This window comes from Neolamprologus multifasciatus, chromosome 6 (assembly GCF_963576455.1).
Source record: "Neolamprologus multifasciatus chromosome 6, fNeoMul1.2, whole genome shotgun sequence".
NCBI lineage: Eukaryota > Metazoa > Chordata > Actinopteri > Cichliformes > Cichlidae > Neolamprologus > Neolamprologus multifasciatus.
In genome coordinates, this window is record NC_140444.1 from 24,808,715 (window position 1) to 24,827,751 (window position 19,037).

At 41.7% G+C, this 19,037-nt stretch overlaps 1 protein-coding gene across 7 annotated transcripts in view; it reads right to left on the minus strand.

Moving 5' to 3' along the window:
- inpp4b (inositol polyphosphate-4-phosphatase type II B) overlaps positions 1-19,037 on the minus strand; it is a 198,115-nt gene that overhangs the window by 108,376 nt on the left and 70,702 nt on the right. For 5 of the 7 annotated variants that reach the window (XR_014874479.1, XM_085162144.1, XM_085162143.1 and 2 more), the window contains one exon: positions 4,898-4,977. Coding sequence is in view for 4 of the 7 variants with exons in the window: in XM_085162144.1 (XP_085018270.1) it covers positions 4,898-4,977 (80 nt within the window). In the remaining 3 variants the exon portion in view is untranslated. Of the gene's footprint in view, positions 1-4,897; positions 4,978-8,625; positions 9,457-15,011; positions 17,683-19,037 lie in introns of those variants that run through there. The other 2 variants (XM_085162148.1, XM_085162147.1) reach the window with 2 other exon arrangements.

Here is a 19,037-nt window from a genome sequence, read left to right on the forward strand (position 1 = left end):
CATATTAAAATGTGCTAAAAATTTCTCTGCAGTTCCTGAATGTGCAAATAAGCTGCTAAAACTAATAACTAACACATTGCCTAACTGCACATGGTGGTAATTTGTCAATATTGTGTTTACAGCTTGTTCTGCCGCCTCTAAGTGGCAAAAACATTACTGCATCCCGCATTGCGCAGCGAACATACATTATGGAAAATGAACAAGCATGCCAAGAATTCGACAAATGCATCTTAAAACACTGGATATAATGCTGTTCGTGTTCCACAGCAAGCGGCGCGGGCTGTGAGGAGTTATGTGAGTTTTCAGAGGTATAACCTCAGGCAGGAAAATGCAAGCCGTGCTGCTTTGATGCAATATAGATTGAAAGACAAATACACGCGTGTGGCCAGGCAGCCATGTGCACACGACGGCATACAGATATCTCATGACCCTTGTTTTCAGCTTCTAAACTCCAGCCTTGATTACCTCTATTTCCATCTTCTTCTAAGAATACCAAAGAGATGGAAACCTTGAGAGAAAATATTTAACATGAGGTTGTTTTAAAAAGAAATCTTTTCAGATAGATGTTGCAGGTGGGTTACAAAAATTACCACCAGGCAAACTAGAGCTGAATTTATGTGCCGAGCAACCTATGTCATCAATAATTCCCTTTAAACAGAAACTTTGATTAATAAAAGGTGCAAACTTCAAACTCTAACTACCTTTTCTGGTGTTGTTTGCCCAACTGTGTTTTCTTTAAAGACATATGCGAGCGTGCGTCTGTCTGTACGCCGCTGAGTGTCTGATGGGCCTCTGTATGTGTTCTTATTTGGTCATTTTGAGCGGCTGCAGGAAGGGAAGATTTTTCTCATCATCAGTTCAGCGGCTTCTGGTGTCAACAAAAAGAGAAAGATCTTCACACGGGCTGAGTTCTCGTATCCAACAAGCCCACTCATTTGACACGAAGTTTCATAAATAAAGAAAAAAAAAGAAAAGAAGGAAAAAGTGACCTAAATCAAACTGGTTGCACCTTACGGAAAAACAAAAACAATCCGTGACAAACATCCTAACCAGCCACACATGAAAGCAAGCGTGAGACCTGAGAGAGGAGCCGGAATGCAAAGAATTTGTGGGAATGAGGAGCGAGCGCTGAGGTGGACAGCCTTGTAACAGAGTGAACTTGGTCAAAAAAAACAAAACAATTTCAGCTCCACATACATTATGCTCAGCACCAATATAAACCCAGAGCTTATGAAGCGAAGTTGGTCAAAGTCATGTTGGTTTTGAGACTCACTGAAGGGAATCAATCCTTGCCTCGTCGAGATAAAGCGCTCCCTTTTTCCCTCCTCCGAGCGAAGCAGCTCAAATTAACTGACTTTCTGCAACAACCGTCTGAGTGGGCATTAGGACGCCGTTTAAATGAAGCATCTGTTTCCTGTAATGGGCAGAATGAATTGCGTTCCTGCCTCACATCAGTGTCGCAGACTTCGTGCCCCGCTCTGTGAATCAGACTCTTCACCAGGTCAAACAGCCCAGGATGAATCATGCATACTCACGAAAAGCTCCTCATCTCTGAAATGTTTTCTCGCTGCATGAACCAACATGCAAACAGCATATCAAATAAAAGGCACTCGCCTTGGTGTGTCTGGATGGCTTACACATGCATCGCAGGGTGTCAGTGTAACACCTCTGGGCTCCAACGCCACACCAGCAAGAGCTCTTTGGGACATAATGACTCCATGTGTGCATTTCTGTAGGAAACATTTTTAATGTGGTAACAGACATTGTTTAGTGCGCCACAAGTTTCTCTCAATGGTACTTTAAGCTACTTAAAAATAGAATGAATACTTGGATTGTTTTTGTCAAGCAGAACACTGTATTACAGTACAGTGTGCTGTGTGCTTTGTCTTGCAGAGTTATTTGGCTTGAAAGCATGCTGGTTAGTGTATTTACGTCTTTCAGCGAAAGGTTTTCTGAAGTTTCACCTAAGAAGAAATTACCAAAACCCTGAAAAAGTCAAATTAACCCTTAACTCAAAAGAAAAAAAGGAAAAGCAAAGATGAAAGTTAAAAAAAAATCAATATGATTTGTGTGCAGAACTCAGTTTTCTGACCCCTTTTCAGAGTCTCGGGCAACGCCGCCTCAGAGAATATAGCTGAACATGCTGAATTCAGCTTGTGCAGGTGGATAAAGCCGTAGCAGCAGTGATAAAGATAGCACAGTAACAGCAGGCCTTGAATAGGCAGGCGATTGTTGATTTTGGATTTTTTTTTTAAATGGATTGTGGTGGTGTTGAACGTCTCATGGGGGGGGACTTCATGTTATCCTCAGAAATAAAACCCACTATGCCAAACAGAAAAAAAAGAAGAAACCCAACAATGTGGTACGACTACAGAGCAGTGAAATGACAATACTCTGCTGTTCAGAACAACCTGTGCAAAAATGTGTGCATGCACAAACACAAATGCCCACAGACAGAGAAAGGGGGCCCGTAATCTTTCTTCTCTGCAGCTCATATAGTCAATCGTGCAAGATACAATTATACCCTGTGACCTGGGATCACCTACAGGAAATGAAAAGCATAACAAAAGAAATTTGAAAAAAGAAGAAGGAAATAAAGCGAGAAGATTGCCGAAGGGGTGTACTTTCAAACACAACTGTGAGCGTGACGGAAAAGGGAAATTCAGCCTGGTAATACAAACAAGAGACGGATTCATCTTAACAGTTAACAGGTGGAGGCAGAACGTTCTGACTATTAAATCAAACACACTGGTCGCATAAGAGGAAGAAAAGCCATAAGGCACTGTGCGTGTTTAGCGGACCTTCAGAACAAAAGCGGAATGTGACGGTTTTGTGATCGTGATCCATGGACTCAAGGACGTAGAACAAAGCAAGAACAAATACACGTGTGTGAACATTTTAGGAAGATACAAATATATCTGCGCACTGACCTACTGGGTTTCACTACTTGGGAACTTCTCTCCGGTTTCCATGGTAACGCTCCTGACCTTCACCCTTCTCCATGTATCTTTTGCAATATGGTTTGCACACTCAAGACCACCATCTGTGATTACTTTACCTATCAAAGGACCGTCTTTGTGGGCACCGAAATAACGATTACATCTGTCCGCACACCCACTAGTACTGGTTCAGTTAGAAACAGCCTCATCGTGGTTGTTATAATCAAGACGCGTGTTCAGAGCAGAATCTTTGTTTCAAGCTGGATTTCTGTGGACGTGCTTTGGACTTGAGGCTCCAAAGGTACGGTGGGTCGGTCACAGGTTACTGTGGAAATTAGATGCTTAATCCTAGTCCATGTTTCAAAAAGAGCCACAAAAAAATAAAATTTAAAATTTAGCTGCTACAAGGCAGTATACCAAATGATGAAATTTATGTTAACAATGTAAAGCCTGAACTACAAAATAATTGCCAGCTGTCATATTTGCTACATCTGACATTTAATTAGTGTGCAACTTCCTTTTGTTTTCATTACTTTTTAATGATAATGTATTAGTCTCAATAACTGACAAATACTCATGTATCTAAAAGGATTCACTTCACTATATAGGGTTAAAATGTGCAGTGTCGCTGAGTAACACTTTACTGAGTAATACCTTCTAATGTAGTGTAATAAGTCACCTTCCTTTGCAGAAGTGGTAGCTGGACAGATAAAGCAATGTCAGCAGGAGATTATTATCACCGATCGTCACCGAGTAGTTATTAGTGAGAAAAAGATGGTTTAGAAAAGCCTTACGACATCAGCATTAGCGATGGGTCTGTTTATGTGTCTTCGCGTGCAACTTTTTCTTTAAAGGTCAGCTAAACCTGTGGACATGTCAGCGCTTCAAACTCAGGGCCATGTTGGTAAAGATGAGCAGGTTGGATGCGTGTTATTGCAGCAGATGGAACAGAAGAAGCAAAAAATAATTACAAATCCTCCTGTTTTTAATTTGTAAAAGTAAAAAAAAATGAATCAAGTGCACAACTGCAATATGTAGGTGTGCAACTGGTGTCCACCTGATCTGAGTGGCATCAGAGATTCCACATTACTCGAGCTCAGTTTCCTGTGAAACCGACACAAAGACTGCATTCAGTTTGCACATCGAGCTAACGCTATTCTCGCTCTGTGCTGAAACAATCAGCAGATGCTCATTTCAAATGCTCGTTTGTAATCTTCTCCCAAACAGAATATTTAGGTTCCCCTTGGGTGAAATCATCAAACCTAACAGTAAAATGCAATTTTATGGCTTTCAAACTGTGCCAGCTATTTATTTAAATGTCTCCGCGCTAGCTCTTAATAGTCATGTCAAGCACTTTGTAAGAAGGGAACAGCATTAATAATGCTCAGGACCAAAGCTTATCTGTTGCTTGCGATGAGACAATGTGCCCCCCTAAAAGGCAAACAAGCGATCTTCTTTGTGGCGAAATTACTGATTATATCCTCACAACCCCGTCTTTAAGTAAGTGTGTGCCCTACAACGTCCACTGACTTTCAGAATCTAATGTTCAAACATTCCTGTCATTGCTAGCATGCGGTATGAATACTTAAGATTTTGCTCTACGGTGGTTCCAGATTATATCAAAATGTCCTAGAAATGCTATTGGTGTGGGGGAAAGATGCTATATATTTATTCTTGCAGGCCTCACACGGGAATTTCTTGTCATTTTTTCATTTAAAAGCCTCTTAGGAAAAAAAAAATCAGTTATTTCCACTTCAATTTTCCACAAAAAAACAAAGATGATCAGAGCACTACTTTATTCTCACTTGCTAACAAATCGTCCCTGAAAAACTTTCAGAGCTCTCCTAAAAATTGCTAAGTTTCAATCCCGTGTTGGAGAAGATGCATAGACACTCAAGTCTGAGTTTAGGTTTGAGGAATACGGTCCAGCAGTGAGCGGGACGGAAACATGCCCTTACCTGAGGCTCAAGGTCAGTCGTTCATCTTTTGCCCTCAGAAGATCTCCAACTGAAAACGTGGCACTACCCAGGAAGCTGCTCTGTAAATACAGGACAAAGAAGAAAGAAGCCGTAAATGAAGTATCAGGTAAAGAGTTAAACAATTAAAAAAAACAACCAAACTCCTCTTTTGGTCGCACCATAGAGGTGATAGCAACAAGCACAAGCCATTTGCCAAGTACAATTCTGAAACTTCTGAAAACAAGTTTCTTTTTTGTCTCCCTTTAATCCGCTTTCTTTCCTTTCTTTGCTCCGACAACATGTGTTTGCTGCAGGCACAGTATGAACACGGGGTGTCAGCACACGAGAACTGGGTCATGGAGAGAGAGGTAGGGGACGAGCCCATCGGTAACGAAGAGAGACGATCCACATTTCTAGGCTACGCGCACGTTCCCTCCTTCCTTAACAGGAATGGCCAGATACATGCACGTCTACTCACACGTACAGTCCTGCACCTGCATGTGACACCTTTAACATGAAAACTTGTACAAACAGGAAGGGGGGAGGGCTGCGACTGTGCCAAGGACACAGGCTGCTGCTCCTGCTGCTGCAGAAACCTCTAACATGTAGGTAATTAACAACAGGTACAAAGGTGATTCCCAGCATTTCATCGTAAGGAGGGAGACACTTTAATTAAAGTATCTGCACACAATCAAGATGCTTTCAGCCCTTTTTTTCTCCCAGAATTTTGCTGTTTATAAATCCTACATTTATATGCTACTGATGGCTCTTCCAAAACTAAAAATAGCAGCATGTAACGCGACAGTTTGTGTCTCGCTCCTGTCTGTCCTTACATATTGTTGTCAAAGGCTTTGCCCTGCCTATGAAGATGAAGAAAGTGAAGTCAGTTTTTTTAAATGAATGCAAAAAAAAGTTGAAAGTATACAACGTCGTCTGCAGAATTAATCGGAAGCAAACCTGAAATATAATAATAACTGCTATACCAGAAACTATCTCTAGTCGATAGACGGCGGAGAGTAAAAGTGTCAAAAACGGCAGTTCCTCCAATGGCCACTTGAAGCTTCCTGTCACTTCTTAAAGTGCTTAAATTTAAAACGAACATCCTCACAGCATTGTAACTTCCTCTTTCATAACAACTTTCATGTGGGGGTGAATTTTATTTTTAAAAGTTACCAATTTGTTTACCAAATCATAACAACAGCTTCCTCAAGGCAAATTATATTGTAAAGTAAAGACCCACAAATAATACACAAAAAAACCTCATATGACCCCCTATGAGCAAGTGGTTTGGCAACAGTGGAAAAGAAAATCTCCCTTTTAACAGGAAGAAATCTGGCAGAACCAGGCTCAGGGAGGAGTGGCCATCAGATTGGTGGGGGAAGAGTACTCTCTAATAAATAGCAATAAATAAGTTTATCCCTGAGTTTGGTGAGTGAAATTTCACTATTTTAGCTGTATAGTACGTTACTTAGCAACAATTAGACTGTATTTCTGTGCAATGTGTCCATACTGTCTATGAATACAAACACTACTATCTATTAGCGTCATAAACCATTGAGTGACATCATGATGGATACATCCATCTTTTATATAGTTTATGATCTATCCGTCCATCAGTCCTGTTTTTAGATGCCCTCGGGTGAGAGGTTCTATATATCTTGGTTAGATCTACGGTCTACAGGGCTATCACAGTCACACTCCATTTTACACCTATAACCAATTTAGAATCACAAATTAGGCCAAACATGCACGTCTTTGGACTGTGGAAGAAAGCTGGAGTGCCCACAGACTACTCATCCAGGCATAGGGAGAACATCCAAACTCCACTTAGAAAGGCCCCAGCTGGACGCTACTGTTTGTGATTGAAAGCAGAGGTGGAGAGTAAAACACCACACAGTTTTACACTCCACCTACAAAGAAAAGGTCACAAACAATGCTCTGTCAGCCTGTGGAAATGGGACATTTAAGTCATGACTGGAATTGCAGCTGATATATGAGAAGCAAAGCTTAATGTTTGAGTTAACACAATTTATAGCACTTCTTTGGTCTTTTAGCTACAATTTCACTTCTAATAATTTTTCCTAACATTGCACTGCTTTTTCTCTCCCTCCCCTTTTGGGTCTCTGCAGTTTCCCATATCAGATTTAAAAAAAAAAAAAGGGCATCCTGTCTAGTGACCTTTTCTCTCAATCATTTCTTCCCCGGCATTTTCCTGCTACCCCATACAAATCCCCATATTCTTAAGGCAACACACTGCCCCAGACACATTCTTCTGCCCTATCCAGTCGCAAGATGGAAAACAAATGAATGCAAACACAGAAAAGAAAGGGGAACATACCAAAACACAAAGTCGGTGCAATGCTTAAAAACAACCCCAATCTACTGGACACACTCATTCAGTTTCAAGTTTATGCAGCATAGTGGTGTGTTCTTATGAATTAAACAGAGCTAGGATCCCCAGCAGGCACAGCTTAACATGCACAATGTCATATTCTTCAGCACTGACGTATTTTAGCCAATCCCAGTTTGCCCTGATAACCCAGAGCACAAGGCACAGAAGGCCATTACTCGCAAGTCGGTACAAAATGTCTGGCAAATCCATTCCTTAGAATCTTTTTATGGCCTCTCACGATGAAGGCTTTAAAAGTAATGAAGCTCTGGAGACTGGTGTTCTTACTCAAAATCAAAGTAGCTATACCACCGAAAATGAGAGAAAGATGAGAGCAAGAGGAGGAGTAGAGTGAGAAAAGAAGACAAATGATGCTCTTCCAGGATCATGGAGGATTGATTATGACGGTCTACCTCTGTTCCCATCCTGCATGCTCTGGCTCTGTCTTCTTTCTATCAGTCTTTTCACCTGCTCTTACTCATTCCCTTGGCTAGCTCTAATAGTGGCGCCAGTTGGGGAGGTAAAAGAAAAACTTTTGACGTATGGTCTCTGTCGCCAGTTTTTGAAAAAAAGAAAAGAAAAGAAAGGAAAGAGGCAGGTTTAAGTAACAAAATAGAGCTCTCAAAAGCACACAAGATCAATCATGTATGAAAAATGGAAGGAGCACGCAGAGCTGACAGACTGCGGGTCTGCACAGCATCCCGAGCACTTGTCTGCGGACCCTTGAAGGCCACAGTGTCTGCTCATCACTTGACAGAGGTAAACGGCCCAACTCAAGCTGTAGATCTATTGATTTTTCTCCATGCCCTGTGTGACAGGGTGACAGAGTGACACACACACACACACACATACGCACGCACACACACACACACACACGCACAGACACCCAGTAAGACTCTCTCAATCATTCCTTCTCTCCCTGTCTGTCTCTCCCTCACGCACACACTCACCAGCTGCAGAGAATACCTGGAGGAGAGGGCATTCATTCACATGCCACACCAACAAGTGACATTTTAGATAAATGGCAGCAGTGACAGTTTAGCACAATACTACGCATCAGGAGTATTATTAACATTTGTGATTATGAACAGATCTGCACCATGGAGGTCAGTAATGTTTACATGGACGCGCTGCTCCCTCACTACAAAGTGGACTCTGCAAATCGGCCTAATTAAGTCATTAGAGGTGTCATGACACGCACTTTATTGTGGCATGCAAATATGTGCACTCAGACGCGAATTACAGCTACAGCAAGTTAAAATTTACAAGGAGTGTGAGGGTACACAGCAAATACACGCAGCACATAAACACACGCACGCACACGATGAAGTCCACTTACAGTTGTGTTTGACAGAATCCTAGCAGCAGCACACCAAGTTAGACAGTGAGAGGAGAGCTATAGAAGTGAGGAGAGTCTGACAGAAAAACAGAGGCTGAAATAAAGAAGAGAGAAAACGGGGGAGGAAAAAAAAAGTGATGTTATGTCTTCCTTCTTCCTCTTAATGAGCTCCAGGATGGTCCTCTTACATATCTCCCTCCAGTGCCTTCGTTAGAGTAACTCCATGGATGCGTTGTATTCACTCTTTAAAGAGCAGCAGGCACACTGGCTGACACAAACATGTAAACACACGCACACACACACATATTGACATGCACACTGCAGCCGCCCTGTGTCTCAGAACTGGCTAGAGTGAGCTACTGCCGCTACTGCTGTTGCTGCTGTGCCCTGCTTGGTAAAGGAGACCAGCGAGAGAGAGAGAGAGAGAGAGAGAGAGAGAGAGAAAGAGAGGTGGAGGAGGGAGTGACAGGAGGGGAGGGAGGCAGAGAGTCGACACATACAAACAGAGAGGGGGAAGAAGGAGGAGGAGGGTGGAACAGAGAAGAGGAAGAGGCAGAAAGGAAGGAAGACTGACAATTAATGGGTAGAAAACCAAGATAGCAGCACATAAAAGGGGAGAGAGATATAGAGTAATATAGGGGGAAATATCTAGTGAGAGAGAGGGAGGAAGAGGGAGCGCACAGACACAGACTTGTGTGTCACACTTCGGTTGCAGCCTGTGACTCAGATGGCCAACAGGAAAAGAGACACTTGTTATGGCTGCTTGAATTAACACGAATTCCGACCACACGGTGGAAGGTACGCGTGTAGGTGTGTGTTTACATACAGATAAACACTTCAAAACGAACCCTGGCGTGCTCGAGGATCACACGAGAGGATCGTCGAGACTCTCTCTAAATTTTTTACTCAAATATTTACCGACACGTGCAGCTGCCGCTGAGAGAGAAGGGGGGTGGGTGGGTGGGATGCATTGATAGAAACATCAATGCACTTAGAAGCTCAGAGACAATGGTGAACAACAACACGCGACACCGAGCTCAGGCTCTAACCAGCATCTGAGCTTGAACCAGAGATTAAGCGGGGTTTAAATTTCCCACGCTGACACAGGGATGAGTAATTCTGGAACAAAAGGCGATTCTCCACACTGGCCCTTATCACCCACGGCAGGTAGACAAGCCAACACAATAAGACACACACGCATACTGAAACACTTCATGCGCACACTCACCCACCCACCAAAACACCTGTTATTTTTTAGTACACATCGCTTGGTGCAAATGCAGCGAACACCGGAGGCCATGGCGATTAGGAATTAACCTTTTAACTGGCCGGGTGTGAAAATAAGGAAATGCTGGGAAGAAACACTGGATTTTAAAAAGTCTCTCTGCCTTTAAAGCCATGAGGATTGATGACCCGTGATGGCAAGTGGAAACCAGAGACTGATGCATGGACTCATACCTGCCAAAAGATTATCCGAGATCCTTCCCAGACTGCTAACAAACTGCTTACTCTGACTCTGCAAAAGAATTTATGCACACAAGAGCTGCTGCCAAATCCATTTGCGCATTTCTAGCTGGTTGCTATTTTTTTTGTCAGTGATTACTGATGTCTTTTGTGGCCTTTCTTCAGTGTATTCCCATTTTAAATTTCAGCACAGAATAGGAATTAGTTTGAATCTCAGAGAACCAGAGGCGGTTTTGGAGGGTAACTGCATGCATGGAGAATCCTATATCCAAAGCTTGTTCAAAATATGTCTCAAGCAAACGGCAACGGAGCGTGTTTAATGCCGTACTTTGAAGCTTGAAATGTTTGACATATTGCGGATCATAACTGTGAGTTCCTGGAAAGCACGCTGAGAGTATTTGACTCGCAAGCTACCTACAGTACTGCAGTTAAAATATTTGAAGCTCTTGGCAGTGAAATGAAAAATGAAAAGCCTAAAAAAAGTGCTCCTTTATTTACGCTAATTTTAATCACTTTCCCCCCCAAACCAGCACATTAAACACACGTTCAGTGACCTTGCATAATTCTGGAGGCAGTCAATGTGTTAGCCTGGGCAAAGACGATAGAGCAAATGCCACTGGCAGCTGAAGTCTTCGAACAGACGGCAACGAGGGATCTCAAGCAACCAGTCACCCCAAAGCCGGATGAGCACAGACAAAAGCACTGGGTTGTGTTTTCCCCGGGTGAGCCCGTGTTCTCATTCTTAGCTGTCTACAGTCGACATTGTCCTTGCATTCTTCCCCAACCTATTCTTTCATAGTGTTTACCTTGACCTCATTCCTCTTCTTTTGATCTGTTTTGATCTGCCCCCCCCCCCACACACACACACACACACACACATACCCACACACTTTTTTTTACCCCTCCCATCTCTTTCTTTATTGCAATACTTCTACACAGAAAGCCAACTATCCTGCACCAACGCCGCCCATGTACTGCTTTGAATTAAAGCTTGTGGCACTGACTAAGGTGACATATTTAGAAGTTCATTTTTATTTTGAGAATAATCCCTCCACCCCCTAAATTGGCTTATGAATGACTCTACAATTTTACCTTCTTTATTACCCACAGATTTATTGATATGAAAATTAATCACCGCCTCTAGCAGCCTGCCTACCATTCACCTTGAGCCCACTCTGCACAAACACTATAAAAAAACAAAAAAAAACTGGATACTTACAGTACACTGAGCAAGGAGGAGACAGGATTGCAGATGGTTGCCTAGAAGTCGATAAATCTCCTTTTATATGAGGCCTGTGCTATCTCACAGCTAATCATGTGTTGATAACGTCAGTTTAGAGCTCTGACAAGTTTTCTGCCTCATGGTGCAAAATCAGCTCTGAGGTAACCTGTGTGGATGGAGAGTGGTGTCTGGCACAGGGTGCTGCGATTCCTTTAGGTTCTGAAGGTTGAGGGTTGGGTCCTTCACAGCTTGTCCTGGCACATCCAGTGAAGGCTTAATTAGATGGGAATCTGGATGGTATGTGGCATTAGGGTGTGCCATTCCCACGGAGAAGGTGTTTGGTTTTCAGCAATTGTGGATATTAAGTGTGAAAGTAATGCACACATTGATGGCAGGCACCCAGTGTTTCCCACAGGAACACTGCATTCTAATGAGATGGTCAATAGTATTTACTTTACATGTGAGTGGTTTAAAGTAATGACTGCTCTGTTTAGCATACAGAGTGGAAACATTCACTCTGTATGTTTCTGGAGAAACTCGTTCATGCTTTCATTACTTCAAGACTGGATTGAATTCTCTACTTGGGCCTACAATCTTCTTTTCTTCAGCGATTGCAGCTGGTCCAAAATGCTGCAGCACGTCTCTTGACCGGCACTAGAAAGTATGATTCTATCACCCCTGTTCCGGCCAACTTACATTGGCTTCCTATTAAATATCGAATTGATTTTAAAACCTGACTACTTAGCTGATTTCCTCTGTCTGTATAGCCCTCAGAGAGCACTAAGATCATCGGGTCAACTGCTCTTAGTGCAACCAAGGTCTCGGCTGAAGACCAGAGGAGACCGTGCCTTTGCCGTTGCCGCACCCAGGTTATGGAATACTCTTCCTCTTCATATTCGCGCATCAGATTCCATTCAGTCTTTTAAATCACGTCTAAAAACGCATTTGTTTAACCTGGCATTCAAGGCTAATTAGGGTAATTTACATCTGGCTTTGCATTTAGATTATGTAATTATTTTATATTTTATTTATTTTATTTATATCTGTAATTTATATTTCATATTGTGATTTTTTTTATCTGTATCATGATTTTACTGGAAAGCACTTTGGTGTACTTCGGTCTTTAAAATGTGCTATATAAATAAATTTTGATTGATTGATCGATGTGGATGTTTTAAAATTAGATTTTCGTCAGCGGGGGTCTTATATGCAGCGATGGTAGAAAGTACGTACACAGTGTTAATTCTGTGGTCTTTTTTCATTGGGACATAGCACAAATTCATCTAGTCCCCAAAAATCTTTTAAATAACAACTCAGATGACAACACATTTATTATTTATTAAACAAAAACTGAGAGAAAATGCAGAAGCAGCATGTTAAAATAAACTAAGGACGCCCCATGATTAACCAGCTAGTAGAACCACTTTTACCTTCATCAGGATTTCATAATGTTGTGGATGATTTCTGGGCCACTCTTTTTTTTAAAAGTTCAGTTAATTGTGGTTTGTGGGGATTTTATTTATGCACAGCTCATACAATGTCCTGCCACATCATTTCCTGTCAAATGTAAGGTTCTGATCTTAGGTTTGCTGCTGCGCTTGGATCATTGTCCTGTTGCATGACCCAGTTTCAGCCAGGTGTTAGCTGTTGGACAGATGGCTCCACATTTGATTCTTGAATACTTTGCTATACAGAAGAGTTCAGGGTCAACTGAATAACTCCAAGGGCAAAGTCCTGTGGCATTTCCACCAACTATTTCCACGTTGGGAGGCATTTAGTGAGATGTCAGATAGACTGACATCCCCCTTGAAGGTCTTCCACTTGACAATGATCTTTGCCATTATAGAGCGATGGACATCAGCTTGTTTGGAAATGGCCTGACTGTAAAACCTCTCCCAGGTTGATGGGAAGCAACAATTATTTCTCTAGGATCATTGCTAATGTCTTTCCTTTTTGGTACATCTGAATGCTCCAAACTAGCAAACTGCCTAAATTTGTGCTTTTAGAAGAAATGATCAATTAATCAAGTGGATCTTTTTGGTTTTTTGTTATATAAATAAAATCACAGTGTAATATGTCATGCTTTGCAGTTCACTTGAAGTTGTATTTACCTTTAGTTTCAAACATCCAAAGGACCTGGTATTTTTATTATGTCCTGATATGTATACAACCTTAAACCTTTAAAGGAGAGATACCGTCTTTTTACCGTGTATTAATATGTATGTTTGAATAAAGATTCTTAAGTCTATTTATACTGAGTCTTTTGAGTTACTCAGCTCTATTGATGCTTTTGAAGTGTGAATTTTCACACGAGGAATGCTTTTAAATGGCAACTGTTTAATATCTTGAAGGCATGAAAAACAAGTGTAGGTTCAATTGCAATCAGGTCTATCTTATTTAAGCCTTTATTTAATGCATTTTGATGTAATGGCCTCAAACGATGCAGTTGATACAGTTATTACATGATTTTTAATGGTCTGGCCGGTATAGGAATATTACAGCAGGCTCCTTTCTGTGTACTTCTTGTTTTGTTACTTACGCTAGTCCTAAGGCGTTGCGTGCATGCTCTAAGAAGTGTTCAGCAGACTTATCTGGATTAAATATTGCTGATTTGTTCTTTGATAGAAAACACTTTTATGTGTTCTTCTAGTGTTTTTTTCTCACAATTACGTGCCTTATTAATAATTTTTACTATTTATGACTGCTTTATGAATAACTTCTGAAAATCTGTCAAAGGCATCAAATGCACCTACTGTAACACAAGCCTGCCTTGTTGTGCAAACATGAAAATGAAACAGGAGAGATGAATGCCTTCTGGGTTTGGCTTTGATAAAAGAAAGCAAAACTTTAATCCTTGTTAACTATAGTTGTATAGATTATTGAGTGGAAAATTGTGGAAGTGGGCTCTTAATTGGCATAGCTTTCCATGACTTCACTCCTGTGCTACCATAATTCACTGATAATTCTTATCTATCTCCAGAGTCAGATGATTGTAAATTGCTATTATAGCACAGGCTTAAGGAAAGTCAATTCTTAAACAAAATCATTTAGTGCACTACAAGCACACATTACCACGCGTGGTGATTAAGAACTGAATCAATATCTTAATATCTGAGCATTATTAAAATTGAAGTTTTAGCCATACAGCTATGTCAGTACTAAATGCATTGGTTAGTTTAATTAGCCAAATGTTTGAGGGGCACAGATCACTGTGCTGAAATGGGCTGCAATGACAAACAAACTCAATCATTATCTCAGCCTATTATGCAGGCTTTGATAGTGTGGCACAGAATATCAAGTCTCCATATTTTAGAAGGCTGGAGCTTCCCCAATGAATGATTTTACCACTCTCACATGTGCTCTTTGTGCTGGTTCTATATTTGCGGTATACCAGAACAGAACACACGTGAGAGTTGCTTTTCGATCAGATTCCTGTGTTCTACCAGTGACATTTCAACAAAAATCACACGTTACATCTCAACACTGTCACCTGAAGAAGTGAGAAGTAAATAAAGCTTTCTGTCAGAACATGTATTTCCAGAATAATACATGTTTAATATAATGACAGCAATTCTCATAAGCATTTAAAATGACATACTTCCTGCTTTTCTTAAACCTAAAGAATCCAGCAAGGCATTATTGCACTTTGACGAGCACTCAAAGGAAGCTCGTCTTTTCAACCTGAGAGGTAAATACTCACAAGTCGGCTGCTGTGAGACAGTGGTTTCCTCCAAGGGAAGCTCCTTTTAGCATTATGTCTCCTGCGGTTTCTGTAATACACGGCGATCTATAGAGCCTTGTATGATAAATACTACACAGCAGCGGACAGCTTAATATCTCTCTTCCTCACAAAACAGTTTAAGCTTCCCGAGAGTCCGCGAATCTCCGTAACAAAAGCAACACACGCTCAACATTCATACCTGCTCGCACATTCTTAAACTTGTCAATGCTTGCCTTCAAACATGAATCCCTTCGTGATGCTCTAGCTCTAGCGTTTCACTTCTCTCTGCCTCTCTTTCTGCTCCTTCTTACTTCACTGGGTTCCTTTTAGTGTCCAGCCAAACTATCTGCTAACAGGTTTTCCAGAAGCAGTGTTTTGGTGCTAAGCCTGCATGTGTTTCTGTACTAAACTGCAAATGCTGATTCCCATGTACAGCTGTTTCACTGGTAAAAGCTCCAGGTTGAAGAAAAAAAAGAAAGAAACTGCATCATGCCCTTGGTACGCTGGAAGCATACCACCGGTGCTTTCCCCCCCACGCTCTTGGCTTTGCTTCATAAACTTTAATAGCTAACCCCACTGCAGACTAGGTGATAAAAATCAAGGCTCCCTTCACTCACAGTCTGTAAACATGACTTGGTAGTAGGTCTACAGACTGTACTGCCTCATCCAAATCCCCATCCTTGGACTTAAGTACTACATTGAAATTACAGCACATCACGCCAGTCTCTTTTTGATCGGGTTACTTTTTAATACACTGCTTTTGGCTCTGTGAGCAGAGGCAGATCCATGTGATCAAACGGTTACAGCATGCAAACGTTAAATATCAGCTGCTTATTGCAAAGCTCTTATCTGCTAAAGCTGGTGGGTAAGAACTTCCTCTATTCTGACTCAGTTCAAGCTGAGGCCCACAAATATAGCACAAAAAAATTTACTTTCAGAAGGGACACGCTGTTATCTTTTTATCACACCCAAAACATCTTGCAATGCTACATATCACACTTGTCACTTTGCTGTCATCTTGGTGGAGGCATTAGTATGAAGCTTTCAGTACTCAATATCAAGAAAGCAGACAAACAATGACTGAATGCAGCCTATAATTTTGTGCACAATCCAGCATCCGCTTCCTTGCACTAATTTCGTTAGATCCCCGTGGTTAGAACACAGGGAATATCCTGCTTGCAATTTCTTGCCCTTACGTAACAGCAAGAAGCTGCTAGCTCACCCCGAGGCTACAGGCTGTGCCGGGTTCTCTCTCACATTGGCTTGCTTTTCTGTCTTTTTTTTTCTTGCACAATCACTCACATGCTCAGACACACAATAATGGTGCTATAATATGCTAGCTCATGCCTGAAGTGGTTGATAGCTCACTTCTTTAGAGAGCAGAGCTATAGTGGCTGTGAAAGTAAACAGCTCGGATCAAACCAACTCTTAGCTCCCTTTGAAGAGTGGGAGACAATTACAGAGATCAATGGTGCAGCCCAGAGGTGGTTAACAGCCTAGACAGGCAGAAAGACAGAGATTGATGCCTCATAAGATCTAGAGAGTCTACTCCTCAATGACTTCACTATGCAGCCGAATCCGGGGTTCAGCGCATCCTCACTGTACATACATGTTTGAATAGTGAGGTTTACCCCGAGGCTACAGCATGCACTCTGTACCTGGGAGTGTTCATCCCTTAGCGAGTGTGATTCAAGCACAACTCAATGGATTAAACTGAAATGTGTTGCTTGTTCGAACAGCTGTGTGGGTGGAAGGTTTTGTGTGCAAAACTTTTTAGAATAGACTGGTGGATTTCAAATTAGTCTCCACGTTCACGGGATGCACGCAAAAATGATTCTTTTCCCTCGTAAGCATGGAGCTGTGATTCTGAGTAAAATGCAGCTGAAATATATAAATTAAAAGGTTTATTTATTCGAATAATTAATCATTAAGGAAAATATGTTTGACTGTAAACCAAAGAAGTAAATTTCCTTTGACCAGATACCACTAAATGTAACATTTTACATTGTACAAAGTTACACAGAGAATTAACATGCAATCAAATGACTCAAAGTGTTTAGCAAAGCGTGTGATCTATTGTATGCGTTAATGTGCGGCTGTGCACGCAAGTGTGAAAGTTGCATATTGCACCTAAAAAACTTTGACTGTAATGACTGTATTTCACACTGAATTTAAAGCACCCATTGACATGGTAACAACAGGCTCAAACAAAACAAAAAAAAAAAACTTGCACTAACAAGTGTCAAGTGTCTGTTTGCGTGTCTCAGCGAGGGGGTGAAAGAGGGGATCCGCTCTAGCTGAGTAGGAGTTTCAGAAGAAGCTTTCCCGGCGCTTCTTTTCCGGTGGGATAACGTAAAAATGAGTCGACACGCAAGCCACAGATGACTCGCTCCACCTTGCCTTAGTAAACAACAAGCAGCAGAAAAAGAGTGGGAGAAGTGCCGCTAGCTATTTTTGTTTCTGAGCACACTAAAGTCACATTAGTTGCCTAAATGACATATTTGCCAGCTGATGTGGAACAATACCACAAAAAACAAAAAAACCCTTTTGAACTAAATATGTGAAAGCACAATTTGTCCATGGTGGCTCTGAGATGAATAGATTCAGAAAGTGCTTTTATTGTTGTGCACACTCATGAATAGCGCATTAAGTTCTTTAAAAAGAAAAAAGAGAGAGAGTGAGAGAGGAAGGGAGCAATAAGATCAAAACAAATATGTTTGTATTTCCTGGGGAGGGGGGGGGGGGAGCTTTTTTAATGTCTTCCCACCCTCTTTTGGTGTGCGGCGGGGAAGCAGCGTCGGCTTATTTCTGATTATCATATAATTCCATCGGTGCAAACGGAGCAAAACAGCAAAGCGGGGACAAGAGCCGCCCTGCCCCGCACTCATTTACTCTTCAGTCCTCTAGGGTGAGGGAAGGTGGAGAAAAGCAAAATGCCATCAACAAATTTTAAAGGCAAGCTGCTGTGCGAGAAACTGTATACTTTACACACCGCAGTGCTTGGACTGGTGGGGAAACTTAAAACGCTGCAGCATCACAGAATCCATCTCAATTGAGCTTGGTTTTAATTGCACCCACCCAGCTTGAGTACACAGTATGTTGACACCCACACACGAGATTACAAAGACTGCTTGGCCAGAGGCTTGCTCACGCAGTGTACACAACTCTGGCCTGGCTGGCAAGCTCATCAGTGGCTCAGTTAGCCGTGGAAAATAGCAGCCTTTACACACACACAGACACACACGCACACACTCGCACACACAGGCTACAAGCATCAGCACTTTCCACCAGTGTCTCTCTTAAAGGAAACCATTACGCTGCAGGAACCCACGGGAAGGCAGGCAGGAGGGGATTTTCTCGAGAATAAAAAAGAAGCTAAATTACAATAAGCTACTTTTCTTGAAGAAGAAGAAGAAGAAGAAGAAGAAGAAAAAAAATACAGCCAGCCAAGCATCTAATTCACCTGTGACCCAGTAATTTATTTGGCTGATAATCTGCTATTGCAGGTGACACTAACAATCACCAATAAAATGAGTAGAAAGAGGGTACGGTGTGGGGTGGGGGTGGGGGCGGGTTTACAAGGCATGGGCTGCTTGTGAGGGAGATATTTGATTAAATTCTCAAATGAATAATGCATTATGAAATTGATCCAGACAAATCCCACCTTGAGGAGATTGGAGTAGGATTATTCGGGGGAAGGTTTGGGAGAGGTTATGACAACGAGGAGGTTTCGTGGAAGGGTGCATTTCAGAATCAAGTGATTATTTTGGGCTTGATAAGGCAATTTGTCACGGCCCATTTATCCAAATTCCACCCACGTGCAGGAAGGATGTACTATGAGGCACATATATAGTAGTAATATTGTATATAGCACATGTCCACATTATCTCAACATCTGAAAGAGTTAAGAGAGTTATGGGTAAACAGTTTATTTCCACCTTCCTTATTTATTTTATACAGCTGCTTTCATTCTAACACAAATTTACGTGAAGCCTATTCCCCGGA